Raw genomic sequence first — 22,982 nt, 5'->3', positions numbered from 1 at the left:
CCTGGCCTGTGTCTGTGTGTGTGTGTTAGGCTGTGCAACAGTGACACTTGGTGGTGAACAAAGGCTATAACGCTATTTGCGTGCTCGGACACAGGGACCCACACACATAGCTGTCTATAGGAGTGGTTTCACCACTCAAAAAGCTACAAGTTTGTGTGCCACGCTGTGAGCTTGTACTGTAGATCTGCTATTTTTTAATAACATGAAGTGGATACAATGATTGTGACGCTATACTACCCCCTGGAAGCCTTAACCTTGTTCCTGTTTGTCTTTGACAGCGACTCTGAAGAGCTCCTCCAGCAGCGACAGCTCCGTGCTCAGAGCCGTGATGCCATTGGTGAAGGCCTCCTGCGGGCTGTAGTCCGGGGTGGTCTGCACCCGGAGCACCACCTTGTGCTCCAGCGGGTGAGGGACCATGTACCCCGCAAACACCACCTTGGGGTCCTTCAGCAGCTGCGAGTTGAGGAGGTTGCCCAGCGTGTGGTCCTCTTTGTTCAGGGTGAACAGGCAGGCGTTGGCTACCTTGGTGTCTTTCACGATGGAGATCTTCTTCTCCCCTGGAGACAGGAGGAAGGACTCGAAGGCAGGAGGCGCGTTCATTTTGCTATAAAAACGTTATTATGAAAACCTTCTCTACAGTTATTTAGAGGTGTTTTTCTACGATTGTTGAACAAACGCCCTTCAGTAATCACTTGTATATAAACGTGGTATACCTCTTCTTACCCTTTAACGTCCTCTGGTTTGTACAGCCGGCGGATGTCGATAACACAAGGTGGGAATCATCGTTACTTATATATAACCTTTGGTTGCTATGTCATCATCAGTGACATTTACATCACGCGCTACCGATCACCGTGAAAAGGCCTTACATGGTGATGCCTTTCTTTTGTGAGTTAACGCCCTATTAGATCATACTACAGCGCCGCACATGAAGCATGAAAAATAGCAGATCTACAAGATTGAAATGTAGCACAAAGCAACACATTTTTCCTTGTCGATCTGCTACTTTTGATGTTTTTTTATTTGAATCCTGAACACTGAACACACACACTGAGGTTTCCACCCAACAGAGATGATATGGAATTCTCTAAAGTACAAAACTTATTGTTAGTGGAAGTGCGTCGCTTGGGGACAGATTGGGTCTACTTCCACATAAACTTTGGACCCTAATGATTCTAAAAGGCCTGCATCATTATCCTATGCTAGTAAAGCTTGATAAAAGTACCAATCTCCCTGTAAATTATAAAGATGCACCAGAATACAGGAAATTACATATGGTCTCTGTTGGGTGGAAACCTCATATGTCCAAAACTGTATACCTTTTCAGGTAAAAGTAAAAACAAAACAGTAAAAGTAGCGGATCTGCAAGCTTGAATCGCAGTGTGAAGCGACGGGCGTTGTGCTTGTAGATCTGCTATTTTCAAAAGATTTTAATGTTTGTTTAGGGCAGAAGTTAAACAAACATTGACGACATGAGACGTCATGTGGCCAATCTTGTGACTGATTTCGTTTTATACAATAACTAGAGCGATTTGTGATGTCAGAACAGACCAGATTCATATATGGAGTTATAGGGGTGATCAGGTCCAGTGCTGGTTCTGGACAACCGTAATTGCATCCCAGTAATAATGCGTGAGATTTCTGTATGTGTCTCTCTGTGTCCCTTTATTCCTATATATGGAGTTCTGTGTCAAGCATGCTCCATATATTGAAATGGGCAGGGGCCCGGTCGAGAGCCCGGGCAGAGGCCTTTTTGGGGCGGTTCTGGACAACCGTGGGTCCGACCAACTCGACACCGGGCACTGCACCCTGTGGTGGTGTGGAACGCGTGTGTCGAATTTGACGGTGGGGTGAACGGTTCGCAAGTTAAGTGGATTACACACGTACAGACGTACGTACAGAGACTTGGTGCATTTAGATATAGATAGATAGATAGATAGATAGATAGATAGATAGATAGATAGATAGATAGATAGATAGATAGATAGATAGATAGATAGATAGATAGATAGATAGATAACACACTGCATTCATGTCTCGTAACGTATATAGTGGCAGTGAATCTGCATTGAATATGTGGCAGCCACAGTGGGCGCCCCTCACTTCACACAAGTGTGATTTTTTACATTAACCACTTGAATTCTACAGGGAAATAATTGTAGACCCAGTACCAGTAGTATTGAAGGTCTAAGTCTGAAAACACACATTTAACATGAATCCAATGTATAGTGGGGATCCCTAGCTTCATCTTTCTCTCAGCTGAGCTGAGGGGTTCTTTCCTTGGCCTGAAAAACACAAAACACAAAAAGTTAAAATATGGAGATAAAAGGTTTCTTCCCCGACAGCAACAATAGAGGGTATGCGCGTGACATCATGATCATCATACCTGGAAGTTATGCGGGAATGCCTACTGAGTGGCAAAAAACTACTTTCTGGCCTTGACAGCCCGTACATCCAAACAGAAAAGTCCTATTTCATTGCATTAAATGACTTAAACAACATTAAATTGACTTTGTCACTCACTTTGCCACTCGATTTGCCATTCACTTTATGCATGCGCATACCCTCTATAGGTCTACTCTGTTAAAAGGTTTATGGCCAAGGACCTCAAATGATACCCCGAGACCCCGGCCAGTCTCAGAGGCAGATAGGCCTATTGTCCTTTTACTCCACTACAATTATTTGAAAACGTTAGTTAGGCCTACTGTAACCTACTGTAACCACTTCAACCTATAGGCTATATATTTCCAACTTCAGCAATTTGAAAATAGCAGATCTGCAAGCTTGATTGTGAGCTTATATGTGCTATTTTCAAAACATTTAGATAGACTCAACATTTGAAAGATGAGGACGTATATACTTTTATACTTAAAAATCCCACCTGTGTGAAGTGAGGGGGGCTCTTATCATACATCATCATCACAATTTTCGTCCTCAGTTTTGACTTCAAATGTTTGTATTTAGACAATGTTTGTGTTTACACAAACACTCAAAACTGGCCAGTCATTGTCAAAGGGCATTCAATTATGTTTCTATTAGGACAATGTTTGTGTTTACACAAACCCTCGAAGCTGGACATAAGGGGCAAGGGGCGGGCGCCCCTTTTATCCTTAAAAAAATTATATAGTTTTTCCACCACTGTTGAGAAAAACACTAAAGAGAGTTCTCTCCCAATATGTCTAATGTCTTCTTTCTCCAGCTGGCACACCAACTGATATAGCACGCATTAGCTCAGCTGTGCTTTAGCTTTATAGTAGTGTCCTAATGAGTTAAACAGGAGACAGCTGTGTGGTGTGGAGCTGTCCATGGAACCAACGAACTGCTGGAATATGTAGCACTTTATATTAGCACTTAGCAGCCATGCATCTCAGCCACTCACAGGTCTGCGATGCGTGATTATGAATCCCACCAGCGTTCTACCAGTGCTTGTAAGTATTAGCCTGCAATAATCAAACTCTCCATCCATTATGGTAAGTTCTGCCAGTTACAGCACATATTTTCTTCATTCGTGTAACTGTCCTTTTATAAGTTTGTCTCTGTAAAACTACATTATGGAAAATGAAAGGCCACTTTCTATATATTTCTATATATGGTGCTTTCCAGTTCATGCGCTCCCTGCATTTTGCAGAAGAGGGCGCCAGAGACCACTATAATCAGGCAATATTTTATTATGAAATGTACAGTAGTTTTCAAACTCTCAAGGAACACCTGTATTGCAATCTACAAGCTCAGCTTTTTTTGGGCTATTTTCAGCTAATGTTTCCCTCGGAATAGGGATTCTATATAGGGTTCAAAGTGGTTAATTTTAAATAAAGAAAGTTCCAATCACACAACGATTTGGAGGTCCCCGGTCCCCCTGTTGTTACACTGAGGACCCCCTAGGGGTCCCGGACCCTTCGGTTGAAGACCCATGGTTTAGACTATAGGGTTTGAGATTATGTTGCCCAAATAGTTTTCATACTGTATGTAGCCTATAGGGCATTCACTTCTAGTCATTTTTACTAGTTGAGTTGCCTAGTTTACTAGTCGACTAGTCGACTAGTAAACTAATAAATAAACTTAATAAATAAATACACTTTTTTTTTTCTTATCAACTAGTCAACTAGTACCAACAAGGTGGATTTACTACTAGTAAACTAGTCGACTAGTTGCTTAATGCCCGGGCCTAGCCTATATACGACTATATTACCGGTATGCAACAACTTCAGGATTACTCTCCTCTCCCATGTGCCTTCTTGGTTCTAAATGCATGTGGTGCACCATGGCTGTGTGTTCGACAGACAGGGGGTGTTTCCCTATGTTGGCCTGACTAGTCCTACTGGTCTCAGGACAGGTGGACCTCCTGTCTCCTGTCTCCTGTGCCCCAGTGTTGATTTTGTCGACTAAAACTAAGACGAAAAATGTTCGTCGACTATACCTTTTTTCACAGAGGAAAACTAAATGGAAACTAAATAAAAACTCAGCTATGATGACTAAAACTAAGACTAAATGTACTGACAATTTCGTCAACAAATAAAAACTAGACTAAAATGTTAGGAAGGTACTAGTGGACAAGAAATCCAGTATAAGTCATTTTACAATTAGTTGCATACTGAAAATAGCCGATCTACAAGCCCACAACGCGTCGCGCTGCGACGCGTTGTGGGCTTGTAGATCGGCTATTTTCATTACGACGGCATCAAGGCCCGCCAAAATACATTTTGTTCGACTAAATCAACTGTAGATTTATTTAGTCGAATAAAATCTTACGATATTTAGTCGACTAAAACTAGACTAACACTAAAACATTCCAGGTGACTAAAATGTGACTAAAACTAAAATCAAAATCTGCTGCCAAAAACAACACCGCTGTGCCCGAGATAGGAACCTAGGTATAGGAGGGTAGAGCCCCTGGTGGCGGTGGTTGACCGTGGTGCATGACAGGGGTGTCCAATGTCAGAGTGGCATACACACAGTAGGTTTCTGGTTGTTTGGTATTGGTTAAGTTAGCTTATAATAATAGGGGCATGGCACGCTGTGTGGAGTTTGCATGTTCTCCCCGTGTCCCCTGGGGTATAGGTATACCCTCACAAAAGAACATGCAGTAATCATGGTCTCTATACTGCCTCCCCCTGGTTAGCCCTCACCTTGGAGGGGAAAGGAACTGCTTCCACGCGCTACGTCCGATCAGGGAAACTCTCCCCCGTCAGGTGATAAGAAGCGACTTGCTCACTCCTCATGCATTGAAAGAAGCCTGAGCTCATTTTCGGGCTCTCCCCAGTTTGGCAGAGGGAGAGTATAGTGCCCAGGATTAGGCTACAGCTTATAGGCAATTGTCACTGGTTGAAAAAAGGGTTACAAAATCGCGGGATAACCAAAAAAAAAGGATAGCTCATAACAGTTGAGTTATTCTCTCCTTAAATTAAGTGCGTATACATGCGTCTCTACATGTTTCCCCCTCTGTTTTGGTTCCTTTGCACCCTGTACTACAAAGTGTATGCACCGCCGTGTGTGGCCGTGTGTGAGTTATGCTCATATTTGATATGTTTGTCCTTAAATAGCGATGACACTCGCTAGTGCTATAGTTCAGCCAGAGTGTGGTGGAACTTTAGCTGCACTGATTGGTCAGATGCCATATACGCCCTAGGGATGATATAGCAACTCCCTCACCCAGGGCTGGATATGTGATGAAGACAATTAGAACGCAGACTTAGAACACGCCATTGTTGATTAATCATGACCATAAAAATGTTTTATTCAGCTCATAAAAAATAATTGGAAAATGCGAAAGTAGGCCGAACGTACAAGACTGGGTCATGTACGTTGGTATACATGAAAAGAAAATAGGGAACAGCTCATCCCCTCTAAACCATTGTGCATTGTTTATATTGTTAATAGTGTTGTAAAAATTTACTTTCTGTGATTTTCAAACCCAATGCACGATTGTGTCTACTGCGTACTGCACATCAAAGATTCCTAATTTACCAATATATGCCATCAGCGCCTGTCCACTATAAAGAAAGGTACACACACACACACACACACACACACACACACACACACACACACACACACACACACACACACACACACACACACACACACACACACACACACACACACACACACACACACACACACACACACTAAGTTGAAGTTGTATGTCGATGCTGTGGGTTGGTAAGTAGGTAAATGTCTGCTAGTAACGATAGCTAGCAGGATGACAGGAGTCCCAGTACAGTCCTGGACCAGACAAACACCATGTGGGTTGTGGGCTGCACGCAGAAAGTGGGCCACAACCCAGAAACTATATGCGCTGCTTGGTATTGAACAGCAGGGATAGAGGGAGGTGTGAACTGGCTGCCTGACTGGTTGGCTGGGGAGAGGAGAGGAGAGGAGAGGAGAGGAGAGGAGAGGAAAAGGAGGAGAGTGGAACACATTCTGTGAGTTGGATGTTGTGTTCTTGCCTTGGCTACTGTTCAGTCTCAGATGGTGTTCTTTCTTTGTGAGCACTATGTGTTTCTTGCTTTTGATTTATTCTGTTTTTGTCCTTCTCATTCTCATACTGTATATGTAAAAAAGAAAGGACCTATCAGCACCTCACTTTGCTTTACAAATTCAACTACAAAGGTGCGCTCAGTCGAGTGCAAATCTCCGCGAGGAGTCATGCTCTCACCTCGCTCCATTGTGTGTGTGTGTGTGTGTGTGTGTGTGTGTGTGTGTGTGTGTGTGTGTGTGTGTGTGTGTGTGTGTGTGTGTGTGTGTGTGCGTGTGCGTGTGTGTGTGTGTGCGCGTGGGTTGTTGCGTGTGTGCATGAAAGGGCAATTGGGGGAGGGTTTATGATAAAGGTGTCAATTAAGTTTGGGCATGGTCTGACCGGTAACACATGGCGGATAATTAAATGGCAGTGCCTCTCATATCTGTCCAAAGCAAGCAGGCAGCAGCCAAACTGGCCAAACTGCAGCAACCAGTTGATCCGTCAGTATATAAAATTGATACAAACTAGACAATATATAGTATTGTAGTAGTATTGTAATACTGTATATAGTACTCACATATTAATTTTGGTGCCAATCCTATCCTCACATTTTGTCCTAAACTTTTGAGGACACAATTACTAACATTATTAAGGGACCAAGAAGTCACAAAGTGTCTTTGGTCACTTATTGTTTTTGTGTTTTTTCTTCTTCTTCTTCTTCTTCTTCTTCTTCTTCTTCTTCTTCTTCTTCTTCTTCCACCAAAAATAGCTGTTCTGGCTGAAGTCGGTTTTCGCGAAACGCGGTAATCTGGTAGAGGGCCATGCCAAACGGTGACTATGCGAAGCCCATGATGATTGGCCAAATGGTGGCGCTATAGCGCTCAATTGAAAATGCTAACTTTGAACGTGCATAGCTCATGAACCGTTTAACCGTTGCCAATGACACTTTGATACACATATGTGTCTCCTCATGCCAAACAACTTCGTGTTCTGACTTTTTTTTTTTAAATATATGTTTATTGGTAGCGGGTTTCAACAATTCAAGTTCAGTTTGAACATACCATTCTTTTTTTCATTTTCTCCCTCACCCCATCCCTCCCCCCACAGTTATCGTCATTATTAAAACAATATATTAAAAAAGAAACAATAATTATTGAGTACAGACATACAAAAACAATAGAAACAAGGAAAAAAAAAAAAAAAAAGATCCAGTCCAATCAAACAACCATACATTTTTGACCAAGTGTAAACAGTAGGACACAAAAAAAATAATTTAAGTACAGATGACAAAAACAATAATTCAAGCACAGAACAATATAACAAAAACAATATAAATAACAACAAACAAAAAATAAATAAAATAAATACAATTATAAGTTGGGTTACTAAAGTTCAAAAGATAGTCACAAATTGTTAGAAAAGATTGCGTTGAATCGGAACGTTGTCATACATCACCCTCCATAAATGATACTCATAGTATTGACTCAATTAGTCTGTCGGAAGTACTCTCAGATTCTCAAAGTAGGTAATAAACGGTTGCCAGCTAGAAAAGAACCTTTCTGTTGAACCTCTAATTGTAAATTTAATTTTTTCCAATTTTAAAAACCCCATAATATCCTTAAGCCACATAGCTATAGAAGGGGAAGTTGGGGATTTCCATCCCAACAATATTCTACGTCTTGCTATCAGCGTGGCAAATGCCACCGTGTTCTGACTTTTGACCTCTGACCTTTAGATCACCCGCCATTTTGAATTATATGAAATACAGTTAAAATGTATCTCCTCCCAGGATCTTTGATCAAAATGCACAAAAACGTCTACACGTGAACTTTGGACCTATACGGACAACAAATCGTAGTACATTTCGTTTAAGTGAAGAAAAAAATTATGAGCCAATGAAAATTGCTGGTTTGTGAAGATTCTTCTTCTGCCTCTAATTCATACATGCAGCGTCATATGCTTATGTCACTTCACGGTATAGTAGACTGAGGGTCATGCCAAATAGCACTGAAAGTCTTACTCCAATTGGCCAAAGGGGGGCGCTATAGCAATTTTTTGAAAATGAAACCTTTGAACAGTCATAAATCATGCTTTGTTTCGTCAAAATTCATGGCACTTGTTTCCACATGTTCCTTGACTCATGGGGAACACATCTGTCACTTTGAAAAGTAAGCTCCGCCCTCAGATTTTCCACCATTTTGAGCAGTTTGAAGAATGCTAATACCTGATTTTCTGCCTGTTTTTTTGAGCAATTTGCGTGAAACATTCTACACACAATGTATGGACCATTATCTGAAATTCCAGTTGAAGAGAACTTTATACGTGAAAACATGTTCGAACACACTGTAGTAATGGATAATGTAATGCCCAATACGAGGACAGACATGATTGTTATCAAACACACTGAATGATTTTCCTGTTTACATTGTAGCCACTGATTGTCTCCGTGTAGCTCAGTCATTAGAGCTCTCGCCCTTTGACCACAAGGTTGTTGGTTCTGGGTCCTGGGTTCGATTCCCGCTGGGGGCGTGTTCTCTCCTCCAGTGCCCATCAGTGCCCATACCCGAGGCGGGGTTGGCGAAAGGGCCTTTCTGTGTGGAGTTTGCCTATACCCAAAACATGCAGTAATCATGGTCTCTAAACTACCTCTCCCTGGTCACCCGGGGCGCCTGATGGAGGGGAAAGGAACTGGTTGGAATAACGTGTTCCTTCCACTCGCTACGTCCGGCCGGGTCCCCTGTCAGGTGAAAAGAAGCAGCTTGGACTCCTCATGCATAGAAGGAAGCATGAGGTCAGTCCGCTGCCTCCCCCCCAGGTTGGCAGAGGAAGTGTAGTGCCCAGGATTACATTAGCTAATTGACATTGGGTGAAAAATTGGTTGCAAAATCGTGGGATAAAAATTAAAAAGAAAAAAAGAAAGTGGATGAAGATGGAGAAGGTGGAAGATTATACAATCCACTCAAAACTAAAACATATACGAGCTAATAGCTACAGATGGATAATTATTTCTTTGATATAAAGGACTACATCCTTTCAAAACTCTGAAAGACAGTAGCTACAAATGGATTTAGTTTGGATTTAGTGATGGACGGACTGCACTCAAAACTCGTGCTCTTTTATCTTGATGTAGCTATACAAATTACACCCGTGTGAAGTGAGGGGCGATCTTATCATCGTACATCATCATACATCATCTCATTCTGGCCAATCAGAATTTGCGTCCTCATGCAAAAGAATAAATAAGGTAGCGATAATAAGCCCAGAAGTGTAGAAGTAGACAACATTTCTGGCTGTTTTGTTTTGTACCTTCTGATACTTTTGAATAAATACATTTCAACACCAGATACCTTTCTGAAGTACATGTGAACTAAAACACTTTGACTCAAGTGAGTATTTGATAAGATATCTGTACTTTTACTCAAGTACAAGTATGACTTCCAAGTACTGCATTTCTCCATGTTTAATGTGTAAGGCGGAATTTGGCACAAATGATAGAGTCTGGGAGTGATTCACAGAAGATGGAATGGAGAAAACAGGGGAGAAGCTCCGAGGCGACATGTCAAGCACAGAGCTTTGGAGCAGCCGTCCTGTGGTCCCATCTGGGCCGAGGGCCTTGCCAGCTGATGGTGGACGCCCCCTCGTCTGTGAGATGGATGGCTCAGTTTTCAGGGGTAATAGGGTATATGAATGGTGCCCCGATTCCTACATTGTCGGCTATTTAATTTTCGCAAAGAAGTTTGGTGTAGAGGGAAGAAAGACCAGGTACAAAGCCAAAGGTCAATGTAGTGCCTAAAGTGCTATAGGCACTACTGGTTGCCGACGGCCAGGTGGAAGTTCTTACGTGTGGCAGTACAAACTGATCTCCCAAACATATCCGTTAAGGGCGACTGTGGCTCAGGAGGTAGAGCAGGTCGTCCAATGATCCGTGGGTCGGCGGTTTGAATCCCGGCTCCTCCTGTCTACATGTCGAAGTGTCCTTGGGCAAGACACTGAACCCCAAATTTCTCCCGATGTGCTGGTTGGTACCTTGCATGGCTTCCGTCGCCATCGGTGTATGAATGTGTGTGTGAATGGGTGAATGTAATGGGTGAATGTAATGCACAATCTATGTAAAGCACCTTGGATAATTATATAAATGCACCATTTACCATTTACTGTATTAGTAGAGTAGGAAGAAAAGGGGGTATCATGCACCCCCGGAAATATAAACCAGTGTTTCTAGATTGGAGGGGGAAAAATATATATATATATAAAATGATGAGCTATGTTATAAAGTTGTCAAAAAGTCCCATATACCATGCATATATATACAAATTAGTGCCACCATTATTGAAACATCTATTTTCACTATAAATCAGCCAATATTGCACCTACTGTAACTGAACAAATAATAAAGGAGTCTAGGCTTGTGTTTTGAGAGTCAAAGTGATCACGTACCTGTGGCATGCTGGTGTACAAATGAGTGCTGCAATTACAATATAATCACATTCTTACCAATTATTATTATTATGTCAACTTCTTTTTTTTTAGCCATCTGCAATAGCTTTCTTCACCAATATGTTCATGAATGTCTTCTAACAGCTCTAATTACTTCCAACTGAACTCCACTGGGAAACTTAGTGGGAGCCAATAAAAGTTACTTCCGAGTTCCAAACCAACCTTTATGGTCTGTATTTCAGCAGCGGGCAAAGGGCTCAACTGGGTGGGCAGCTGCCCACGTTGCCCAGCGCTGACACTTATGATCTAGGAAACTCCAATCAAAATTGAGAAGACCTGCGTGGTGTGAAAAACTGGACAAAATATAAATTGGCCAATATGAGCTTGTGGCGTTCTGAATCCATTCCAACATAAGCTATGCAAGGACACCTAACTACAGTATACTTCATCATTGGTGTGGGAATAAGAAACTGAAACTGATAATTAGTATGCCATGGATAGATGAATTTCTGTTGTTTTGGTTTATACAATTTACAATTTAGGCATTTAGCAGACGCTCTTAATCCAGAGCGATTTACAATAAGCAAGAACAAAAAGCATGGCAATACATCACATACATAAGTAGTTATCATGAAACATGCGTAAGCTAAGAACGTAACAGTGGAATATCTATATAATGAGATGACTACATAAAATGCAATTCTAGTGCTGTCTACGTAACATGCTATACAGTAAGTCTGTATAAAATGCTATTCTAAGTCTACTTAAAGTTCTATCTAAGGGGCTAGGGTAAGTGCTATGGGCCATGATGGAGTCTGAAAAGGTGGGTTTTCAGACTACGGCGGAAGATTGGGAGTGAGGCTGCAGTTCTGATTGTAATGGGAAGTGCATTCCATAGTTTTGGAGCCAGAAGGGAGAAGAGTTTGGGACGTGTGTAGCGCTGTCCCAGCGTTTTTAGTTAAGGTATACTTCCAGCTTCCCTGCGTTGGCTGATCTGAGTGTGCGGGAGGGTTTGTAGTGTTCGATCAGACTTGCAAGATATGGGGGAGCCATACCTTTGGTTGCTTTGAATTACAGCATTACAGCATTACAGCAATACAGTTTTGTATTCTGTGCGGGCAGCGACCGGGAGCCAATGGAGGGAGCGGAGAAGGGGGGAGACGTTGTTCTGATGTTCATGCCAAACATGGACATAGACTAGATCACCATTCAAAGTAAATTTAATACCAAATCATATCTATTTTCATTTGACTTTCTAGGAACCCAATAATATATATTTCTTATAATGAACTTGTTTTGCACAAATCCAAAATGCTACAATAAGCTTTTGCATAAACATCATCACACCATTATATAACAGATGCTGTACACACACACTGTCCAATGACATGAAATGGCACAAGGGAAGGACTCCACAAAAAGACCACCCCCAAAAATCGGCGTGCGCTACGCGCGCCCACACATGTGCCCTTTTCTGGAGTTGAGCCCCTGCCCCCCCAGTGCTCTCTGCACGGCCCTGGTCCGAGAGAGAGAGAGCTTCTGCGGTTACAATTTGTCAGCGCCAACTGTCTGTCTGTCTGTCTGTCTGTCTGTCTGTCTGTCTGTCTGTCTGTCTGTCTGTCTGTCTGTCTGTCTGTCTGTCTGTCTGTCTGTCTGTCTGTCTGTCTGTCTGTCTGTCTGTCTGTCTGTCTGTCTCTCCTACTCTGTCAGATCTGTCTCTTCTATTATACTTCTAATCAGTGTTTCTAGATTGGAACAAATGATGAGCTATGTTAAAAAGTTGTCCTATAATACCTTTAGTCTCCCCACAACCTCCGCTCTTCAAACACCAACCTCCTCATAACCCCATGATCAACCTACAGCTTCTGTTATATAATGGTGTGATGATGTTTATGCAAAAGCTTATTGTAGCATTTTGGATTTGTGCAAAACAAGTTCATTATAAGAAATATATATTATTGGGTTCCTAGAAAGTCAAATGAAAATAGATATGATTTGGTATTAAATTAACTTTGAATGGTGATCTAGTCTATGTCCATGTTTGGCATGAGAACAACGTCTCCCCCCTTCTCCGCTCCCTCCATTGGCTCCCGGTCGCTGCCCGCACAGAATACAAAACTGTATTGCTGTAATGCTGTAATGCTGGCATTCAAAGCAACCAAAGGTATGGCTCCCCCATATCTTGCAAGTCTGATCGAACACTACAAACCCTCCCGCACACTCAGATCAGCCAACGCAGGGAAGCTGGAAGTACCTTAACTAAAAATGCCGGGACAGCGCTACACACGTCCCAAACTCTTCTCCCTTCTGGCTCCAAAACTATGGAATGCACTTCCCATTACAATCAGAACTGCAGCCTCACTCCCAATCTTCCGCCGTAGTCTGAAAACCCACCTTTTCAGACTCCATCATGGCCCATAGCACTTACCCTAGCCCCTTAGATAGAACTTTAAGTAGACTTAGAATAGCATTTTATACAGACTTACTGTATAGCATGTTACGTAGACAGCACTAGAATTGCATTTTATGTAGTCATCTCATTATATAGATATTCCACTGTTACGTTCTTAGCTTACGCATGTTTCATGATAACTACTTATGTATGTGATGTATTGCCATGCTTTTTGTTCTTGCTTATTGTAAATCGCTCTGGATTAAGAGCGTCTGCTAAATGCCTAAATTGTAAATTGTAACAACCAAAACAACAGAAATTCATCTATCCATGGCATACTAATTATCAGTTCCAGTTTCTTATTCCCACACCAATGATGAAGTATACTGTAGTTAGGTGTCCTTGCATAGCTTATGTTGGAATGGATTCAGAACGCCACAAGCTCATATTGGCCAATTTATATTTTGTCCAGTTTTTCACACCACGCAGGTCTTCTCAATTTTGATTGGAGTTTCCTAGATCATAAGTGTCAGCGCTGGGCAACGTGGGCAGCTGCCCACCCAGTTGAGCCCTTTGCCCGCTGCTGAAATACAGACCATAAAGGTTGGTTTGGAACTCGGAAGTAACTTTTATTGGCTCCCACTAAGTTTCCCAGTGGAGTTCAGTTGGAAGTAATTAGAGCTGTTAGAAGACATTCATGAACATATTGGTGAAGAAAGCTATTGGTGAGAAATTATTTTGCAGATGGCTAAAAAAAAAGAAGTTGACATAATAATAATAATTGGTAAGAATGTGATTATATTGTAATTGCAGCACTCATTTGTACACCAGCATGCCACAGGTACGTGATCACTTTGACTCTCAAAACACAAGCCTAGACTCCTCCATTATTTGTACAGTAGGTGCAATATTGGCTGATTTATAGTGAAAATAGATGTTTCAATAATGGTGGCACTAATTTGCATATATATGCATGGTATATGGGACTTTTTGACAACTTTATAACATAGCTCATCATTTTATATATATATATTTTTCCCCCTCCAATCTAGAAACACTGGTTTATATTTCCGGGGGTGCATGATACCCCCTTTTCTTCCTACTCTACTAATACAGTAAATGGTAAATGGTGCATTTATATAATTATCCAAGGTGCTTTACATAGATTGTGCATTACATTCACCCATTACATTCACCCATTCACACACACATTCATACACCGATGGCGACGGAAGCCATGCAAGGTACCAACCAGCACATCGGGAGAAATTTGGGGTTCAGTGTCTTGCCCAAGGACACTTCAACATGTAGACAGGAGGAGCCGGGATTCAAACCGCCGACCCACGGATCATTGGACGACCTGCTCTACCTCCTGAGCCACGGTCGCCCTTAACGGATATGTTTGGGAGATCAGTTTGTACTGCCACACGTAAGAACTTCCACCTGGCCGTCGGCAACCAGTAGTGCCTATAGGACTTTAGGCACTACATTGACCTTTGGCTTTGTACCTGGTCTTTCTTCCCTCTACACCAAACTTCTTTGCGAAAATTAAATAGCCGACAATGTAGGAATCGGGGCACCATTCATATACCCTATTACCCCTGAGAACTGAGCCATCCATCTCACAGACGAGGGGGCGTCCACCATCAGCTGGCAAGGCCCTCGGCCCAGATGGGACCACAGGACGGCTGCTCCAAAGCTCTGTGCTTGACATGTCGCCTCGGAGCTTCTCCCCTGTTTTCTCCATTCCATCTTCTGTGAATCACTCCCAGACTCTATGATTTGTGCCAAATTCCGCCTTACACATTAAACATGGAGAAATGCAGTACTTGGAAGTCATACTTGTACTTGAGTAAAAGTACAGATATCTTATCAAATACTCACTTGAGTCAAAGTGTTTTAGTTCACATGTACTTCAGAAAGGTATCTGGTGTTGAAATGTATTTATTCAAAAGTATCAGAAGGTACAAAACAAAACAGCCAGAAATGTTCTTCTACACTTCTGGGCTTATTATCGCTACCTTATTTATTCTTTTGCGTGAGGACGCAAATTCTGATTGGCCAGAATGAGATGATGTATGATGATGTACGATGATAAGATCGCCCCTCACTTCACACGGGTGTAATTTGTATAGCTACATCAAGATAAAAGAGCACGAGTTTTGAGTGCAGTCCGTCCATCACTAAATCCAAACTATTTGCCCCCCCCCCCCCCCCCCCCCCCACACACACAAGCCCTTATTGGCCCCCACACAAGCCCTTATTGGCCCCCCACACAAGCCCTTTTTGGCCCCCACACAAGATCTTATTTGCCCCCACAAGCCCTTATTTTCCCCCCAAATAAGCCCTTGTTTCCCCCCCACACAAGCCCTTATTGGTCCCCCACATAAGCCCTTATTGGCCCCCCACAAGCCCTTATTGGCCCCCACATAAGCTCGTATTGGCCCCCCACACCAAAAATAAATAAAAACAAAATAAAAAATAAAACTTTTTTTAGAGAAAGGGCAGGTGCTCAAGCCCCCTCCCCCTCTCTCTCTAATGGTAAATGGTAAATGGTGCATTTATATAGTGCCTTTATCCAAGGCGCTTTACATAGATTGTGCATTACATTCACCCATTCACACACACGATTGCGGCGGAAGCCATGCAAGGTACCAACCAGCACATCGGGAGCAATTTGGGGTTCAGTGTCTTGCCCAAAGACACTTCGACATGTAGACAGGAGGAGCCGGGAATCGAACCGCCGACCCATGGATCATTGGACGACCTGCTCTACCTCCTGAGCCACAGCCGCCCTCTCTTTCTCTCTCTCTCTCTCGCTCTAATCACTTTCAAACAGGCTTTATAGAGCGTCGCAGTCCCGCCCCCTACCAGGGCCCAGGAAATGATTCTCCGTTCATTTTCAGAAAGTATTTATTTAAAGACGGTTACGCCGCGGACAAAGCCAACTCTTGTCGTGACAAATCATGACAATAAACACAATGTTTTGGGCCAAACAAAGAATTAGAAAGTAGAAAAAAACGGCAGGTTACAACACTTTTTTTGTTGTTTTTCTTCTTTGTAATTGTTTGTTTGGTCCAAAATATTGTGTTTATTGTCATGATTTGTCACGACTGGAGTTGGCTTTGTTCGCGGCGTAACCGTCTTTAAATAAATACTTTTTGAAATGTCTATGGGAAAAATGCATTGGGATTCATTTCCTGGGCCTGGCGTCGTCATGACAGGAGGCGGGACTGCGACGCTCTATAGGCATGACATTAAGTGTTGCCAAAGCTGCTTTAGAAACACTTAAATGTCATGCCAATAAAGCCTGTTGACTTACAAATGTTACATAAACAACAAACAACCTATACTATAGCCTACACAACATCAAACAATGAAATTACATAGGCCTACATAAGGAGATGGTGTGGTGTAAGAACATGGCATATATGTGTTGTGACAGGAATTGGCATATTTTGAGCCCAAACTGCACATTTTGTTCTCGTTCCCTGACTTCCCCCAGAAGGAGTGGTCATTTATCTATTTCTGTCATACTTCGGAATTCTGGGCAATTGACTTTGAATTTTGGACATAATATTTTTTACATTGTGTTAGGAAGTGTAATTCCATCTCTCTCTCTCTCTCTCTCTCTCTCTCTCTCTCGCACGCACGCACGCACGCACGCACGCACGCACGCAAATACAATAGATCCTGATCAGAACGTTACATGGTCCAACCAAATACAACTGCTACTCATGATTAACACACAGAGGAAAAAAGATAGCACATTGATGATGAGTGGGTGACAATGTTATCACACGTAAAGATGAAATTACCAATACCTAGGTTCCATCCTGGAGGCTAATCTTTCCGGTGATAAAATGGCCACCATCGTAATCAAAAAAGTCAACCAAAGAACAAGATTCCTTTACAGGATCTCCTCACTGGTCAACAAAAACACCTTGAAGACCTTAACAGGAGCCCTCGTACAAGGTTTCTTTGACTATGCATGCACCTCCTGGTACCACAGCACCTCAAAGGCCCTTAAAACTAGGCTCCAGACTTCCCAAAACAAACTGGTTAAGCTCCTACTTGGCCTCACCCCCCGAACCCACCTCACCCCTGCCCACTTTGACAGGCTGGAATGGCTTAGGGTCGACGACAGAGTACAGCATCTTGCAATGGGTCTGGTCCACAAGATTCGATACACCACCAAGATACCCATGTACCTGTCTAGATACTTCCTTAATGTTAACGAAGTCCACACCCACAACACCAGAGGGAGTGCAACGAACCATGTACAACCCAGATTCGGCACAAACAAGGGACTAAATTATTTTCGCTCCTATGCCACCAAAATGTGGAACGCCCTACCAACAGTCATTAAGACATGCGAATCCCTTGACTCCTTCAAAACCGCTCTCAAAGGGCACCTACAGATGGCTGCAATTCGAAACTGGCCCCCGTAAAATCTGAATCCCCTTTTTCCCTCACTGTATAAGTTTCTTTTCCCTTTTTACCTCCATTATGATGAATTCCTGTTCTGTTCTTTGTCTATATAGAAGTGTCTATTTGTACGTCTCTAAATGTTTTGATGAATTGAACATGGTGGCCCCTCTTGTAAACAAGTGTAATGCTTAATAGAGCGTCGCAGTCCCGCCTCCTACCCTGGACCAGGAAATGAAACCCAATGCATTATTCTCATAGACATTTCTTAAAGTATTTATTTAAAAACGGTTACGCAGCGGACAAAGCCAACTCGAGTCGTGACAACTCATGACAACACAAACAATATTTTGGACCAAACAAATAATTACAAAGAAGAAAAAAACGGCAGGTTACAACACTTTTTTTGTTGTTTTTCTTCTTTGTAATTATTTGTTTGGTCCAAAATATTGTTTGTGTTGTCATGAGTTGTCACGACTCGAGTTGGCTTTGTCCGCGGCGTAACCGTCTTTAAATAAATACTTTAAGAAATGTCTATGAGAATAATGCATTGGGTTTCATTTCCTGGTCCAGGGTAGGAGGCGGGACTGCGACGCTCTATTGGGTCGTCCACTCACAGTTAACAGCCTTTGTATTGAGTTTGTGCTTGAAATGTACTGTAATTCTGCAAACTGTTAATACATATTTCAATCAATCAATCAAAAACATACTATTACTTGACACTACTAGACAGAATGTTTTTTTTTCTTTAAGCCACCTAAGGATAAATGAAACATCACCTTCTCCAGATAGACAGACATGCCCATATAGAGACAGTATTTAGCCAACATTTTTGCATTTGTCTTTTGCAATCCATCCAATTGCAGACCCCTGAGCACAAGTTTATGGACATGGCCCAGACTTCCAAATACAAGGACAATGAGTTGTCAATCATATCCCAAGGCCAAGGTTCCACCAAAGGCTGATATTAATAATAGGGTACCGAGACGACTCGCCCCTTTTCCAACTCGCCCTCGCGAAAAGTGAAGACGGCTCGCCACAGAATTTCGAAAAGTGAAGACGGCTCGCCACAGAATTTCGAAAAGTGATGACGGCTCGCCCCGAGCCGTGGAGAGCCCGCCCCCATAGTGTGGACAGCTCGCCCCACAGCGTCGATATCTCGCCCCAACGCACGGATATCTCGCCCGTGTTTATTTCATGTTTATTTTACCTTATTTATCATATTAGAACATTGTTTGTCAAAGGAGAACATTTAGAACCAGTTAGAACCCGTTCGTTTGTTGTTGGTCAAATTAAAATTATGCATGGGTAATGAATGGCTTACTCCCCTCCATTGTTCTGGAAATTCCATTCCAAGTACAGTACTTGAAATTATATGCACTCATGTTTACATAAGTACAGTACTTGAAATTATATGCACTCATGTTTACATAATGTTATCCAGTAACATTCGTTTTTGCATGTCATGGTATGGAGTTGCTTATTTCATTGTTTAGCTGGGGACCTGGAGCCTGTGAAATCTTTCACAGACTTACAGTGCCACCCACCAACAGGTGGATTTTTGAAAATGACTCAAATCATGAAGGCAATTTACGTGGAATCTTTCACAGACTTTCATACTAGTCTACTACTACTAGCCATATGCACTCATGTTTATGTTGCATTTCATGGTAGGCCTACCTGCAATTTTGTTGTTGTACTAATATACATAATAATAATAATAACAACATAATAATATAGGCCTACCTGCAATTTTGCATTTATTTCAGCAGGTGGCACTAAAGTTCTTGTTGCTTCCCACTTACATAAAATTTTATTATTTATTTCAACAGGTGGCACTAAAGTTCTTGTTGCTTCCCACTTACATAAAATTGCCTGCCTGTTATTGTATGCTGTGTGTGTGTCAAGTTCTTGTTGCTTCCCACTTACATAAAATTGCCTGCCAGACACCTTTGATACAATTTACAATTTACAATTTAGGCATTTAGCAGACGCTCTTAATCCAGAGCGACTTACATTAAGCAATAACAAAAGCATGGCATACATCACATATATAAAAAGTAGTTATCATGAATCATGCGTAGACTAAGAACGTAACAGTGGAGTATCTATGTAAACTATACATACTATACTATATAATATATTATACATGTGTACTATAAAGTGCTATGACTACATAAAGTGCAATTCTAGAGCTGTCTACGTAACAAGCTATAAGTCTGTTTAAAATACTATCTAAGTCTACATAATGTGCTATCTAAGGGGCTAGGCTAGGGCAAGTGCTACGGGCCATGGTGGAGTCTGAAGAGGTGGGTTTTCAGACTACGGCGGAAGATTGGGAGTGAGGCTGCAGTTCTGACTGATGGGAAGTGCATTCCATAGTTTTGGAGCCAGAAGGGAGAAGAGTTTGGGACGTGTGGAGCGTTGTCCCGGATGATGGGCCATTCTGTAGAACAGGTAGCCTACAGAATGCAAATGCTCCAACCTCAATACAGGTCCATATATTATAGTCCTATAGATTACAGGATTTTAAAACCTTAGACTATGCTGGCCTGCCAGACACCTTTGATGATGGGCCATTCTGTAGAACAGAATCCCAGAATTCCATGCCAGACACCTTTGATGATGGGCCATTCCGTAGAACAGAATTCCATGAATTAAGTCAATGAATCAATGATGGCCTGGAATGTAGCCTACAGAATGCAAATGCTCCAACCTCAATACAGATCCATATAGTCCTATAGATTACAGGATTTTAAAACCTTAGACTACATGACTACATAGCTACATAGTTATGGTTAATGTAGTCATGTGTATGACTAATTGTAAATTAAGTAACCCAGATGTTTATTTATAAATATCAATATAACCGTTCCACAGTTGCTGAGGAGGGCAACTAAAGTGCATGTCCCAGTGCCCACTGTCACTGTCCCAGTGACCACTACGTGACACTGAAGACCATTTCCGTTACCTTTTTGCTGGACTTTGAAACTAACCCTATGGGACACTAGTTTTTGCTGCTAGTATTGAAGTAGTAAGTAGCCTTGCCGAGCCATGAGGCCCATAGGGCAGGAGCCTATCTCCTGTTTCTGTAGCGTGAGGCAGCTTGATGTACAAGTACACCCCCTGGACATGACGCTAGTATGTCGCAGGGACTTACCCCCAATCCAACCCTTGATGCTGAGTGTCAAGCAGGGAGGCACTGGGTCCCATTTTTAGAGTCTTTGGTATGACCCGGCCGGGGATTGAACCCCAACCTCCCAGTCTCAGGGCGGACACTCTAACCACAAGGCCACTGAGCTAGTATTGAAGTAGCATTGTATATATATTTTTGTTCAACTTTTGTTGCTGCTAGTATTGAAGTAGCGTTGTGTATATATATTTTTGTTCAACTTTTTTTCTTCTAGTATTGAAGAAGCGTTGTATATATTTTTTTTGTTCAACTATTTTTTAAAGTGGCATCTGTATATATTATTTCTCTCAAATAAATGGTTACATTCCTACAGTTGATCTGTTGTTGTTGTTCTTGTTGTAGTAACGACCCAGCACACTCAAACAAAAGAGGCTGATGACCCCCCTTGGGCCCCCTCCACTCTCACTATAACTAGACACATACCCCCCCCCCTCTCTCTCTCTCTGTTTAAAAGTACAGGAAAAATCTCAAAGTACATGTACAAATATAGTACAGGTAAAAATCTCTCTCTCTCTGTTTAAAAGTAGGCTACTATTGTGAATCAGTGGACCATGACAGCTTAAACACAACTCTTCTTTACTTTCAAAACTCAGAGTCAATAATAAGGCAAAGCAACATCATCACACATCATGTTGTATGTCAAGACTGAAGTAGTCGATCCCAGATAATCCCCCCAATCATCACAAACAACACAGGAATATGCAAGAGCGCAGCACAATCAAACAGCTGTCAGTGAGACATAACAGCTACATGTAAAAAATCTCTCTCTCTCTTTGTTGGGGCGACTTCTCCGGACTTTTGGGCGAATTCTCCGGACTTTTGGGGGCGAATTCTCTGCGCGTTGGGGCGACCGCTCTTCCCGTTGGGGCGACCGCTCTTCCCGTTGAGGCGACCGATCTTCGCCGCTTTGGGCGAGTTGGAAAAGGGGCGAGCCGTCTCGTATTCAATAATAGTCTACTTGCCAGCCCATAGAGCCCTATTGTGAACCCGGACATGTTGAGTACACCAAGGTTATAGAAATGTTGAGTATGGTGTTAAGAAAAACACTCATTGGGCTAAAACGGCCATAGAATGTGCTGACATCATCACATTTGTGATGACAGCTATGGCCGTTTTTAGCCCAAGGAGTGTTTTTTGTGCAACACTAATGCTTTGAATGGATTCAGCATCATGCAAACCCCCTAGTTTGACACATCACATGCTACATAAAGCATGATGAAATTTAGATCCCCCCCCCCCCCTTAATATGGTCACATATTATGCCAATTATGAAAATTGCTCAACATATGCAAGTTAGCAACCGGCAGTTTGTACATGCTGGGGACCCATACTCAACATTTCTAACATAAAACTTTGGTGTACTCAACATGCCTGGGTTCAAATTCTGGCAAGTGGACTATTACATTTGAATGTAGAACAAGTGTCATATACAAATCAAATGGGCAGCCTATGGGCAGCCTATTTCAAAGATAATTTCATTAATGTGTGTGTGTGTGTGTGTGTGTGTGTGTGTGTGTGTGTGTGTGTGTGTGTGTGTGTGTGTGTGTGTGTGTGTGTGTGTGTGTGTGTGTGTGTGTGTATGACTGTGTGTGTGCGTGCGTGTGTGTGTGCGTGCGTGCGTGCGCCGTGCGCACTGTTTTCCAAGCCAGCCCTGCCAGGCATCCCCAGCTGTTCTCTTGCCTTACGGAGTCTGCGCAATGGGGACTCGCTCGTCAAGCGTAGCGGAGTGAGAGCGACGCTCTGCATTTGGAAGCAGAGGCAGAGCAGAGAGACTAGAGCACAGAGAGAACAGAGAGCAGAGAGAGAACAGAGAGCAGAGAGAGCTGCTGGGCTGGCTGGCCACAACAACAACAACACTTAACCCACGGAGCGAGGACAGAGGATGAACTGAAGCGCTGTTTTCCGCGGGAATAAAAAGGGAACCAGGAGCCTGGCTGGACATCATCATCTGCTGCATCAGCCCAGCCAGGCACGGAGAGCAGGTTTGGGGGGTACGGGGGCGATCTGACGGGACGAGAGGAGGAGAAGCCATGGCGGGTGGCGGAGGAGGAGTGAAGCGGAGGAGGTGGAGGAGG

General features: G+C 42.6%; 1 protein-coding gene across 1 annotated transcript; it reads right to left on the bottom strand.

Moving 5' to 3' along the window:
• Window positions 1–249: 249 nt before the first annotated feature.
• On the bottom strand, window positions 250–600 carry LOC306929865 (DNA-directed RNA polymerase II subunit RPB11-like; the record flags this gene model as incomplete). The annotated part of the gene is made up of 1 exon (XM_079510598.1): window positions 250–600. The coding sequence occupies one exon, from the start codon at window positions 598–600 to the stop codon at window positions 250–252; it is 351 nt and encodes a 116-aa protein (XP_079366724.1).
• Window positions 601–22,982: the final 22,382 nt, after the last annotated feature.

Source organism: Electrona antarctica (assembly GCF_951216825.1).
Source record: "Electrona antarctica genome assembly, chromosome: 9".
NCBI classification, from domain to species: Eukaryota; Metazoa; Chordata; class Actinopteri; order Myctophiformes; family Myctophidae; genus Electrona; species Electrona antarctica.
This window is presented reverse-complemented; position numbering and strand designations above follow the sequence as displayed.